Source organism: Pogona vitticeps, chromosome 2 (genome assembly GCF_051106095.1).
Source record: "Pogona vitticeps strain Pit_001003342236 chromosome 2, PviZW2.1, whole genome shotgun sequence".
Lineage (NCBI taxonomy): Eukaryota > Metazoa > Chordata > Lepidosauria > Squamata > Agamidae > Pogona > Pogona vitticeps.
This window is the reverse complement of record NC_135784.1, coordinates 219,557,948-219,571,847: the sequence shown is the minus strand read 5'-3', so window position 1 is coordinate 219,571,847 and position 13,900 is coordinate 219,557,948. Positions and strand designations below refer to the sequence as shown.

Below are 13,900 nucleotides of genomic sequence, written 5' to 3'. Positions count from 1 at the left end.
GTGCACCATTTCTGACCAGTGAGACTGTAAGCCAATGGAAGAAATGGCTGGGTGAGGCTAAGCTCTGTGGGCTTTACAAAGCATTAGGGGCATTGTAGTCTCCCTGCCCATTATGCTCTGTACAGGGTGATTATCAGGAAACTAAAGCAACCAGAATTTGGGCTGGGGCTATTTTAGTAGACTTCTGTAGCCCAAATAATATGAAAGTCGCATATTTAAGATAGGCAACTCACATAAGGCTTTCCTCCAATAAGTTACTGTCCATGTGAGGAGAGTAATGGAAGCACACTTTGCTTTAACAGTGTCTCTTTCTTTACCTGTGGGTGAAGGAAGCAGTGACAGAAGGGACAAAACTAGTATGATCCCACTCAATGTGTGGTTTATCTAGCTATACGCTGCTTGTACAGGAGCCTATCCCCTTCAGAAATACTATCTCCATATAAAAAGAGTAACAGATGTACTGATGAAGGGCAGGACCACGAAGCTGTCCTGTGTGTATTTTTATCTACTGTATTTTTCACTCCATAAGATGCAGTTTCCCCCCCAAAAAGTGGGGGGGAGAAGTATGTGTGTCTTACGGAGCGAATACTGTAAAAAGGGTTCAGCCAGCACCACCCAGAAGCCTCCCACTGCCGTGCTGGGAGGCCTCTGAACTGGCACCAGAGGCTGCTTGCCATGGCAGCCGCATTGGACCTCACCACTCTGCCATCTACACTGCTGGCTTTCCAGGATCTGCCTCCTGGAGCCCATCTGGAAAACCAGCAGGGCCAACAGGCCTGTGGCAGCAAATTTAAATGGCAGAGGGCAGTGAAAACAGCAAGGACCAAAGGGGAAAGAATGATTCTAGAAAGACCAGGGGAATCCACAAACGCAGTCCCCCACTACCACAAATTAGGCAGTTGATTTTCCCACATTTGGGGAAATCACAGGGATCATCACACCCTAAGTGCAATGGATGAGATACCACTTTCATGATCATGGTATCTCCCCTGCCGGGTATGAGTTAGAGTGGCCCCTGCACCTCCTGCCCCCTTCTGTACCCTGCCCCCCCCAAGGCATGGTGACCCCCTGGCTGCACCTCCTGCTCAGAACAGGGCTGCACAGCCCATCATGCCAGAGGCCAAGAGAGTTCCTCAGTGTTTTGGGATGCCCCACAGGACCCCCATCAGGGGCTGGGTGTTCCTCCCACAATCCTCCAGTGCACAGATATTAGCATACCTAATGTGCGGGGAAGGCAGGGAAAGCGGGAAATTTGAATTTTCATTTAGCAAGGAGGCTGCTTGTCTGTTTCCTTGCTTGTCCAAGCCCTTAGAGAGCTGGGAGAGAGACCTGGGACTGCCTGGTATTGTCATTTTAAAATGTAAAATTTAGTTTAAAAGCTGCTTGTTTGGGGTTAAGCCATCCTTGGGTGAAAAGGTGCTCCATTTGAGTTGAAACCTGCTTGTGTAGAAACGTGCATATTTGCTTTAAAAGCTGCTAGTTTTGCTTTAAAAGCTGCCTGGGAAGCCATTCAGACCAGCGTTGATCAGCTGTTAGGCAGGGAGAGGGAGGGGGAAGGAGTGGAGAAGAGCACAAAATGGCTGCCTGCTGGGAGCCGGCTTTTAGCTGTTTGGTGCTTTTTTTCGGCTGTTTGGGGGGGGGCTACCAAGGCCCTGAGGAGCCAGGCTCAGTCTACAGTACCTGACAGGTGACTTTCTTTTAGTCTTTTTAAGTTTCTGACCTTTTTTCCCTATAGGAACACATTAAATAATTTTCAATGCATTCCTATGGGAAATTTGGATTCGACTTAGAAACTTTTCAACTAGTTCTGGGCATCTAATAGAGAATGTATTTTGAAAGGGTGTTGCAGCAAGGAAACTGTGCTTTATGAGCCAGAACACAAACATGGCTGCTGATCACAAATTAGCCCTGCATACCTGGGAAAGCAAAATTCAGTCTTACTTTTAGTTGTTTCAAAGTCCTTATGGTTGTTGTATCTCTTTGATGTATCTAAATCAGAACAGAGCCAGGAAGTCTCAGAGACAGGGCGTAGTTATTTGGTTGGTGTTTTTGGAACAGAGTTCTTGCCCATAGCACATACTACATTTGCTGATACAGTAGTTTGAAAATTAAGAAAGTCAAAATTCTTTGTGACTTCTAACTGGATTACAGTACCTGCTTCCTGATTTCAACTACTATAGTTTATATTCAGTTTTTTTGGCTCGCCAAGAACATTGTTCCTGGCTTTGTGTTGCCTAACCTGTTGTGCCTTGCATGTTATAAATGTTCAATTATGTCAGAAAACTGAGATTTGGTCTTATGCTGAGCATGTGCTACTGCTGGTTGAATGGGATCAGGTTAAGCTTTGTGTTGCTGTTCTTTTGCATAACCTAAAGTAAATAAGGAAAAAAGAGGTTACCTACCTGTTACTCTGGTTCTTCGAACAGTCCTCTGTGAATTCACACTAATGGGTTATTCTGCGGCTGAGCAGGAAAAGTCGGAAGCTTCTATAGCTTTAAGACCTCTGAAGAACTGATACTGCTGTGTGTGCCAACTCTGGAGAGTCGGGATGTACAGTGGGGAGGCGGGTGAGTTGTGTGAATTCACAGAGGACTGTTCGAAGAACCAGAGTTACAGGTAGGTAACCTCTTTTCTCCTTTTTGTCCTCTGTGAATGCACACTAATGGGTGACTAGCAAGCTGACTTACCTGGAGGTGGGCATCACGACAGGACAGAAGCCAGGACAGCTCTACCGACAGCAGCCTCCGCTTTGGCTCGAACATTGAGACGATAGTGGGCTGCAAAGGTGAAGGACGTAGACCAAGTAGCAGCTTTGCAGACATCAGCAAGGTCGACACCATAAAAAAATGCCATGGACGAGGCCATGGCTCTGGTAGAGTGGGCTCTGACAGTAGCAGGTAGAGGCTTGTGAGCAATGTCATAAGCAAGCTTGATAGTGGACACTACTATCAGAAAACTGAGATTTGAACAGAAACTGGAGCACCCATAGAGCATTTCAGAAATGATACAAACAGTCGCGGAGAGTTACGAAAGGACGCTTTGCGGGAAATGTAGTACGCCAAAGCCCGCTTGACGTCTAGAGAATGGAGGGCCTTCTCAATGTTAGTTGTAGGATTCGGAAAGAATGTGGACAAGCGGTTCAAAAGGTGGAGACATCAACTTACGTAAAACAAGCTAAAGGGACCACTGGGGAGGGGGTGGCTTGTAAGCTGGACACATGTTGTGAAGGCCCTTAAGAAATCTTTTCAATACTGTACAGGGTGCTGAAACAATCTTGTTGCATCCGAGAGGGGCAGCTGATAAGCAACAATCGCAGAGATGTCGACTTTCAAAGTGGAATGGGATAAGCCATGGCAAAAGAGAAGGAGAAATTGAAGGAGTGTGTCCATAGTGGTTGGATTTTTAGGATGCGGCTTTCTGGGATGAAGGTGCAGCCTGAGACCGCATCCAAATTGCCTCCTATGTAGGTAACGACTTGGGTAGGCATCAAGATGGACTTCTCGTGGTTCACCTGTAAACCAAGGTTGGAGAGAAAAGATAAAGTGAAGTCAACCTGTTGAGACAAAGTTTCAGCAGACGCTACCAGCAACCAATCATCTAAGTAGGGAAGACTGTGATGCCTTGCAAATGTAGGTAAGCAGCCACCGGGGCAACACATTTTCTAAACACCCTTGGTGACATAGACAGCCCAAAAGGAAGAGTTTTGAATTCAAAAGTTACGCCGTCTAGAGAAAAACGGAGGAACCGATGGAACTCAGGATGGATACTAATGTGAAAGTAGGCATCCTTTAGATCAGTGACTACAAACCAGTTGCCTTGTCTGAGCATCTGAAGTGGCGTCTAGGGAGACCATTCGGAATTTCCTAGCTGTACAGGAGATACTGAACGAGCTGGAGGAGAAGTGCTGGGAGGTTGAGCTGAAAGACTTCCAGCTGGAGAAGCTAGAACAGTTGGGCTTGACGGCGGTACGAGCTTGGCCGGCAGTTCCATGAGCTTGACCACTGGAAGGGTAAGTAGAGAAGTAGTTGGGTGCTTCTTAGATTTCATTGGGCTCGAGGGAGGTCTTGACGCAGCTGCGGAGACTGTTGACCTCGACCCGGTAGAAGCCTTCTTGGGCCTCTGAGGGGAGTGCGGTAAAGATGCCTCAGATAGCAGCGCTCTCGGGGGGTCCATGGCAGGTGAGTCTAAGGATTTTGACCACAGGAAGGCTGTGAGCCTATCCTGCCTGCGTTTAAGTGCAGGCTTTGTGAAAGCCTTGCAATGGGCACACGAGGCTGGTTTGTGGCTCTCCCCCAGGCAAAAAAATGACCGTCTTTTGCTGAAAACTTTGCGTTGCAGTCAATGCAGCGCTTGAAACGCGGCTCCTTTCCCGTTAACGGTACCTCAGTAGACGAAAGAGTAGTCAGTCCAGGCCAAAACTACGAAACCGGGAGGTCAATCCAAAGAGTTTTCTACTTTCTTTTTTGAAACACGAGGGAGAAGCTCCAACCGTGCTGCACACAGTGGTGGCAAGAAACGGAACTGGCATGCTCAGTGCCGGGGTAGTGATGTAATCTCCATGGGAGGTCTCCCGGCACAGAGCTCTTAAAGCTATAGAAGCTTCCGACTTTTCCTGCTCAGCCGCAAAATAACCCATTAGTGTGCATTCACAGAGGACGTGAAGGAGAACCAGCTGTTAAATAGTTTAATTTCACTATTTATCCTCCACACAACTAAATGGGATCTCTCAATACAGTGCTAAATGAGACAAACCATTTCTAACTTAATATAGGCTGCTAATATATATGCTAATACCTTATACTAATACCTATGCACTAGAGGGTTGTGGGAGGAACACCTAGCCCCTGATGGGGGTCCCGCAAGGCACCCCAAAACACTGAGGAGCTCTCTTGGCCTCTGGCAGGACTGGGGTTGTGCAGCCCTGTACTGAGTGGGAGGTGCAGCCAGGGGGTCACCATGACTTGGGGGGTTAGGGGACAGAATGGGGTAGGAGATTCAAGGGCCACTCTAACTCATACCTTGCAGGGGAAATACCATGGTCATGAAAGTGGTTTTCCCAGGGTGAGGCTCATCCATTGCACTTCAGGTGTGCTGATCCCTGTAATTTCCCCAAATATGGGGGAACTCAACTGCATAATTTGTGGTAATGGGGGATTGCATTTGTGCTTTCCCTGGTCTTTCTAGAATCATTTTCATCTCTTTTTCCCTCATCAGGACCTATTGCAAAGGCAGCAAGTCCTGGTGATGTCTTGTATTGCATTCTCCCTCTTTTTCTCCCCAATGGCAAAGGATCAGGGCAAAAGGAGTCACCGTGATCAAGAGCCAGGGGGCTGCTTTGATTCCTTTCACCTTCTTTCTTTGCTGCTGGAGAGAGAAAGAGGGGGAAAGCCGTCTGAGAACCACTGCATTTCCAAAGGCAGTGCAGGTGAGGGGATTGCTTTTCCCCAATATGGTAGATTACAATGCATTCCTATGGAGAACTGCATTTTGCAAGACTGGACGATTTTCACAAGAGTGATTTCCCCCCATTGGAATGCATTAAATAGATTTCAATGCATTCCTATGGGGACAGAAACTCTTAGAATTCCCCCAGGTAGAATCCTGGTGGACACAGCTTAGAAACTGTAGTCTGAAGAGCTTTTTCCACCTTGATGCAGGCCTCTGTAGCCACTGCACCGGCCTTTCAAAAAGGAGTAAACTGCTCTCAGCTGTACCTGGGAGTGCCAAGAGTTAATAGGGGTCTCCAGGGTTCATGGAATGGGTTGTCTCAGAGAACGCTTCTCAATGAACACTTGCCACTCCCAGGCACCATTGGGAGCAGTTTCCTCCTTCCAGAAAAACCCATGTAATGGTGACAGAGGCCTGCATGGAGGTGAGAGAAGCTCCCATTTAAGCTACTGGTTTTGGACTGCAGCTCCCAGGACTCTGCCTAGGGGAATTCCTGGAGAATTCTGGGAGTGACAGTTCAAAAGAAATGAAAGTCCTATTCCTAAATACAAATCAATTGGCAGGAATGTAAGTTAGGCCCATGCTGAAAAGAAGTACTTATTAGTAAACTCAAATAAGAATGAAGAAAACACCACCATTACAAAGCTTAATAGGCTATCCAGAAATAATAAACAGCACAGCAACAGGGTGTATGTTCCTCAACAACATTAAATGCCTTCAGTAGTACCCCTACTATTTTCTAAAGATGAAAATTAAAAATACATTAACATACTCTATAATAATAAAACAATCCTTGTACTTGTTTCAAGTAGCTTCAGACAGAAACAGCACTGTTGTGTTTTATCAAGGTCAACAAGACTAGATTTACAAGTTGCCATTTTGTCCACTTTGGCCTGGTCCCCTGCATGTGTAACCGAAACCAGCTGTAGCAAGGAAGCTTTCCTGTGTACTGCTATACATGTGGGCAAGGCTGAAGCAAGTCATGATGTGTGACATAAGTGGCAGGACGATTAGTGTGGCCCCATTCCCTGTTTAGTACAATGTGCAAGGCAAACTTACCTATGTCTTGACATCATCAGTATTCTGTTGTTTTGCATTCCTGTTACTGCTTGCTGGTTGTGGCGATGGTGCAATGAGCTGTTCTCAGCTGCAGCTGCACCTTCTGGTAAAGTTCAGTTTGGCCCTTCAGAACTTAACATTTGGGCAAGTATCCACTTAGTCTGCTCCTCTCACATAACTAGTTGAACTTCTTGTGAGCTTCAGCAAGGTCACTACCTCATATACTATCACACTATCTCATATATTAAGATCAGTGGTAAAGTCCTGTCCTTTTCAACAGGAAGTTCTTCAGATTGTATAAATGGGAAATCATGCGCGGTGTTGCACATGGCTACTGGCCACAGTGATATAAGCATTCTGTTGTTGTTTTCCTACAATTTTTGAGGTTATGCTGTTAATCCACTTCCTCTGCGGTAATAAATAATACCGTGGACTAATCATCATATCAGTAAAGTTCTCCAGGCCATGGCTCCCCAACCCAGATTCTTAGTTAGTCACTTGTAAGATTTGCAACTCCTAGAAGCACCAATCAGCATGGTCAAGTTAGGTGTTCTGGGAGTTGTAATCCAAAACCTGGGTATCCAGATTTCAGATCCATGGCTACAAGAAGAAAGAAATAATCTCCCCTAAACACCGAAGCAGCTTGTAGACTGAGGAGAGTGTCTCACATGAATATCTGGAAAAGTATTCCTGTACCTGGATATGGCCAGCCCATATGGAAACGACATATCTTTAGACTAGTAAACTGCCATCTAATTCAAATGTGTGGCAAACTGCTGAGTTTAGTCACGTGTACTCTACACATGCTTAGAAGTATTTTCCCCCTTCTGTTATCACAAATTCAGGGGTTGATCTGTAATACTGAAAAGAGATTCTTGACCAAGCACCAATTCAGATTACACAGTGATTTTTGCACTGAAAGGATAAAACAGCTGTTGTAAACTTAAGAGCTCATACTATAGCATTTTAACTAGCTCTAAAAGATCAATCCTTCATGCAGCTGACATGGCAGATTCTGTGTCAGAGAAATACAACCATTTGAAGTTAATTGAAAAAAAAAGGGTTTATTTTGTTTCAGCATACAAAATAACTAAAGTATATTTGTTTTCCAAAAAGGACACCACTTACTGGCTCTTATTTTACCAGAATTTTGTGGAAAACACTCTTTACTTTCAACACACAAATGCAGCTGAAATGTGTTTATTCCATCCTCATTCTCACCAAACTAGATAACTACCATTTTATAAGGATGACTGATGAACTACATGCAAGCCAGAGTTAAGAATCTACTGTAATTGCAGTAATATTCCCTTTACATAATTAACCCCTCCACCCCCACAAATTCTGTACACCAGCTACCATTTTTGTGGCTCAAGGGACACATTTTACTTGGTTTTAATGACAAACGAAACAAAAACAAACTAAGAACAGTGACCTGCCCAATATATTCAAGTTATCCCAAGCTGAGTTCCTTCCAACAACTTAAGAGTTTTTGCCACAAAATTTAGTTAGAAAAGTCAAAATAGACCCCACAAATGCACATTTTGTGTTCGACTGAAATGAAACATGCTGAGTAGAATGTGTGCTATCAAAAAGTGAAAGTTAGCCTTTAGATTTTCATCAATATTTTTCATATAAAAATGTTAACAAAAATGTAAAAAACCTACTCAAACATTCCCCCCCTTTCACACTTGAACATCATCTGCCTGATGTCAAGGTATTTCAGAAACCTCCCACCCCAACAATTGCACATTAATTAACATGTGGACTTAAAAAAGAACATAACGCTTCAAGTATGTTTCATGCCAATCATCTATAAGAGTCATAACATTACTGAAGAAAAGTACACTTGTTCTTTCGAAAGCCTGCGAAAGACTTTCATAGATTATGGTCAAACAATATTTTAATTTAAAAACAAACAAACACACACACAAACACACACACACACACAGAGAGAGAGAGAGAGAGAGAGAGAGAGAGAGAGAGAGAGAGAGAGAGAGAGAGAGAGTTGAAAAAAGAAAAAGAACACAATTTCTTTGGATTTAAAGAAAACAGTATTAATAATTCCTATTTGATTATGAAGAAATGCTCCTCCTAGGAACCTAGATTTACATAACGTGCAGAACCATGTGCATGAAATAATCAAATGCACACAAGTTTCTGTCTGTGGACTTTGTAGCCAAGAAATGACATTGGTAACATGGTGGCCTCTCTTAACACAGGCTATTTATTCTTAATGCTGACTGATTCTTCAGACTTGGAAATATTTCTTAAGGAACATTTTTAAAAATGAAACCCAAACTTCAATGGATTTTTGAAGGAAATGTCTCTTTCCCACCTCCTTTTGTAAAGGATTTTTAACTTGTTTTATGAAGCCATTTTTGTTTTTAATTGAAAATAAATACTTTGGCAAATCAGGAGACAAATGTTAAATCGATTCATTATTTAGATTAATATATTTGAAAACATAGATATGCCTCCACTTAATAGGGCAGATGATATTTTTTGAAAACAAAAACTCCAGACAGGTGCATATCACTCCTCCAACATAGCAGAGTATTCATGTTCTAAGCAGAATTTGGGTATGCTGCATTTTTGGGACCACAATCCCCACTAGCCATGCTGACAAGGGGATTCTTCAAGTTTTAATCCAAAAAAGTAATTTTTCTAAACTCTGGTTTGAAGGTGGTGCCTGCCAAGGTATGTGTAAATTACCTTTAAAAAAAGAAATCTCATTAAAAAAAAACTTGTTTATATACATGCAAATAGATGCAAAATTGATCTAAATTGATTAATCACTTAAAAGTGATATGATTAACCAACTTCTTTCTTTAAGAGCCCTAGTAAGAAATGAGTATAGGGTACTGAACAAAATTTGAAACTTGGAAACAATTTCCCAACATGTTGTTTAACAGCAGCTTGAACAAGGAATGTTTCATGAGATAGAAAAAGAGCTGAAGCCAGGATCTAAACAGGCCACATAAATAATTAAAGCATCAACTGTTGTGCCTATATGCCTATAAACAAAAGACTGAACTACGCATCTGGGCAGCTGAGTGCTGGAACTCCCAGCAATAAATAGGTCCAAATTAAGGACTTTCTATAAGATATCTGTAAAGAACTGGAATAGTGTTCCTCCTTTTTATGGCAAACGTCTGGAGTGCTTTCAATTTAATAGTTATCTAATACAACATTAAAACAGACACAAAAATGTTTATGGGAAAAAACTGGATTTACGATAGCATTCAGAAACACTTTTTTTCTTTAATAAAAGTTCTACTGATTTATTGACTAAGGCGAGAAAGCAAGTCATGATCCTATTTGGTGCATTTTTTAACATGGTCCATGATCAATACACAATGATTAGAGCCTGGGTGCCCATTCTGCTGCAGCAGACTGGGCATTTTTCCTTAAAAAAAAGAGTAAAGTTCAAAAAGAGAGAGAGAAATATTTCTTGCTCCTCCACCCTCCCCAATCTGTTATCTTGTTTGCAGGAACTGCTGAAATGAAACCAGGACAATAGAGTGGTAAAAAATGGAGTATCAGAAAGTCAGGAAAAAGTGGCATTGAAATGAGGATAAAGTCTGAGGCTTGTGATGCATCATGGGATCATTAATGGAACACAAGAACTTGTAACATCTGGTAGTGTCATTCCCTCAAGGATGTCAGAATATGAATATGCAATAATAAATAGATCAGTTATATAATAAGGCAGTGTGTTGAACATGCATTCATCTTGTGGCCTGGAATGCCACAGAGAGATACATGATACCATACACATTCATTAAGTGTTTTTTTTTCAAGGCTATCCAGGCTAACTCTTCCAGAGTATTTCCTTGGTGAGAAGAGCAATCCTCTGAGGCTTGTCACTTTTCTTCTCCATCAAGAGATGATGACTGGTTTTAACAAAACAAAACAAAACAATAAAGCAGAAGAGAGTTGGTGGATTTTTTTAGTGTGCCATTTTGGCTGCATCATTCTGAATGTTTTATTTAGTTGATTTAAAAAAAAAATGTTTTAAAGAGCACAGTCTTGATGCAGCCCAGAGCGATGTCCTCAGGATGCTCCAGATGTTTCCAGATAACTCTGTAGTTTTCTGACTGTGGTTTTGTCCAGTGAGCAAAGGTCAAAGTCAAAGGTTGTGTTTGTGATGTGAAAATGTCCTGTTTCTTCTATAAGGTTTACAATCTGTCATTAAAAAAAAACAAAACAGTAAGATTACATTTATAAACTTAAACTCTGGATTTCTCTTAGGACGGTATGTTAAGAAAAATACTGAATGCACTTCCTCACATGTAAGGACTATAGGTAAGAACTGACAACAGACTGCATTACAAGTTTTCATGAAATATGGCAGATCCATTTTCCATATCATTTCCCAAGATGAATCCTTTTGTTCTAAATTCCTTGGTTTTCATCACCTGCTGACCTATCTTCAGGAGGAGTATGCTGGAAATGTTACTAAATTTTAAACTTCTTCTAAGCCAGTGGTCCCCAACGGTTTTCAGACCATGGACTGGTTGAGGGGTGAGGGCTCCGTGTGGGGACAAAAAAGGGGGGACAAAGGCAACAAGCCCGGCCCACCCCCCTCCACTTCCAGTCCAATCCACTCTCCCTCCCTCCACGCGAACACCAGAAACTCCTCAGTGCTGTGCTGCCCCCCTGCAGAGATGACCCCCCCCGTGCCCTTCTGCATGTGTGTCTGCATGCCCCCTCCCCATCCCGCAGTGGACGGGACGGCTGCTCTCCAGGAGACAACCTCCTTTCAAAAAAATTATAATACTGGGATGGAACAAACGGTCCTCCCCGGGGCCCCAGCCTCCAAGAAAGCACCTGGCTCTCCAGGTGCAAAAATGATGGACGAAAAGGCATCGGCAGCAGCAGCAGGGCAGTGAACGGGCAGAGGAACCAGGACGCATGGGGTACTGAGGTGGCCGTTTCTTTCTCTGCCCTGAGGGAGAACTGCCCCCAAGGCAACGGTGGGGTGAAAGGCAAGAAAGAAGGAGGAAAGCCACCACAGCACAACACTGAGGAATCCCCAGCACTCGCAAGGAGGGAGGGAGAGCAGACCAGACCGAGAGTGGCCGGGCCCACCCCACCCCATCCCCCCCTCAATGGGACCTGCCCTCAGTGTTCTCCTGTCGAGCACCTCAAGGGAAAGGGGGTGGAAAACCACAGGGGATAATCACACCAACAGTGTGTGGGTTGGGGATGTGCTGCCCGCCGAGTGCTCCTCCCTCACCCCCTCTGAAACTCACATTCACAGGCCCCCCGGGGGGAGACCATGCTCTGTCCCCACGCCCACCCCCACCGGACCAGGGAAAAGGCGGCTCCAGTCAGTGGGGGGGGCTCAAAAGCTCCTTTGTCACCTTGTGCTGTGATAGACAAAAGGAGTGGAGAGGGGCAGAAAAGAGCACAACGCCTGGTGGCAGAGGAGACACTGGGGCATCCACTGCTTTGCGATTTCGTCGTTATACGGTGCGCTTATTAAGCGAGGCACCACTGTATTTTGTGAGATTTTTCTGATCTGCCATCCTGCTGGTGCTTTAATGCAAAGAGAATGATGCTATTTTATGGAGCTGTCTTGTATAAACAGGCCAAGATCTTAAAACACACAGAGACACACACACACACACACACACAAACACACACACACACACAAACACACACACACACACACACACACACTTTTTGGATTACAACTCCAAAAGCCCTTCAGCCAGCACATCCAATTTGTTTATATCTTAAGTGGCTTAAAGGAACCTCATTAAATGTAAGCAGCTCCAGCTTAGTATGTTACAATACCAACATTAGAAATGATTATTATTTATTTCCTAGAATATGGGGGTTGATGATTCCTTCTCATTGCCAGTGAAGGAGTGTCTTGGGAGGAAATGAATAACATGTGTTCTAAAATGTGCCACTGAAGCCAGTAGCATGGAATATGTCCCAAAATAGTAAAAGTTGAAAGCATCCTTCTGTCACTGTAATTGTTTAACCTACTGTTCGATATCCATTTGTCACACAGGCCAGAAGTCCACTGTGTTAAGAAATACCAAAATCAAAAAAAGATTCCCTGTTATCTAAAGCGATGCTGCACATAAATGTCCTCTCCACTGGGTCATCCAAATCAGTATCAGATTTTTGCCTTGTCTGCTACAGTGTCACCCCTCCTTTCTTTTTAGCCCTATTCAGGCATTATCTAGTGTCATTAACAAAGTGTACAAGGAGTAGATCATGCTACTTCTCCCATTACTATTTCAGTGGTGTTCTATGTGTGAGAAGTGACCATCTAAGGAGAAGGATGTAAGGCTCATCATGCTTTTCCAGGGTTCTGAAATGCATGCAGACTGCCATGAATGAGCTTCTCCTCTTCAGACAATCATGTCTGAGGGATGCAGATAACAGTCTCCTTCTATTGTGTTAAATTAATGCACACAGACAATGTCAAAACAGTTATTCTGGCCCAGTGCATCACTGAAATTAAATTAGGTAACCGAATCATGGAATAATGGATTTGCAAGGGGCCCATAAGGCAAACAAATCCAAGTGTTTGGTATCAGTAATGGACTGGATGAGGGTGAATAAATTGAAACTTAATCCAGACAAGAAAGAGATGCTCCTGGCCAGTCCAAAGGCAGATCAAGGAATAGGGATGCAGCCACTACTGGATAGGATTACACTCCTATTGAAAAAAACAGGTGCACAGCTTAGAGGTATTCCTGGATTCATCCCTGAACCTAGATGTCCAGGTCTTGGGGGTGGCCAGGAGTGCATCTGCACGGTTTAAAACTAGTGTGCCAGCTACGATAGTTTCTTGCAATCTGATCTAGTCACTGTGATGTATGCCCTAATTACTTACTCTCTGGGTTACTGTAATGTGCTCTATGTGGAGATGCCCAGGGAAAGTGTCAGGAAACTTCAACAGGTCCAAAATGCAGCAGCTAGATTACAGAATGGGGCTGGTTATAGGGATTACATAATCCCACTGTTACAGCAGATCTACTGGCTGCTGATCAGTTACCGGGCACAATTTGTGTTATAAAGCCCTAAATGGCTTGGATTCAAGCTCTATCAAAGACTGTATATCACACTATAAGCCAGCTCGGATGTTAAGATAATCAGGATAGGCCTTTCTTTCAGCCCCACCACCTTTGCAGGTGTGTCTGATGGGGGAACAGGAGACAGTCTTCTCTGTTGCTGCACTCAGAATTCCCTCCCACAGGAGGCCAGCCTGGCCCCATCTTTGCTATCAAGTCCAACTTCTTGAGGGATGCAGGAATACAAATCAAAGGACATCTGCCAGGTGGCTGTCTACTTTTTTCTTGAATGCCTCCAGTGTTGGAGCACTCACCACCTCTCAAGGCAACTGATTCCACTGTCATACTGCTCT

General features: G+C 43.7%; 1 protein-coding gene, 1 non-coding gene and 1 pseudogene across 4 annotated transcripts in view; 1 reads left to right on the top strand and 2 right to left on the bottom strand.

The window, feature by feature from the left end:
• Window positions 1–853: 853 nt before the first annotated feature.
• LOC140705146 (U1 spliceosomal RNA) lies at window positions 854–1,004 on the bottom strand (annotated as a pseudogene).
• Window positions 1,005–5,010: 4,006 nt separating this feature from the next.
• Window positions 5,011–5,175, top strand: LOC144587711 (U1 spliceosomal RNA). Its single transcript, XR_013542866.1, has one exon. It is a non-coding gene; the product is annotated as a U1 spliceosomal RNA (small nuclear RNA).
• A 2,376-nt stretch (window positions 5,176–7,551) lies between these two features.
• The window catches only part of MLLT3 (MLLT3 super elongation complex subunit), a 299,778-nt gene continuing 293,429 nt past the window's right edge, over window positions 7,552–13,900 (bottom strand). For 2 of the 3 annotated variants that reach the window (XM_020790344.3, XM_072992060.2), the window contains exon 12: window positions 7,552–10,695. In XM_020790344.3, the coding sequence (XP_020646003.2) occupies window positions 10,564–10,695 (132 nt within the window). In that variant the 3' untranslated portion in view covers window positions 7,552–10,563. The remainder of the gene's footprint in view (window positions 10,696–13,900) is intronic. The other variant, XM_078384923.1, reaches the window with a different exon arrangement.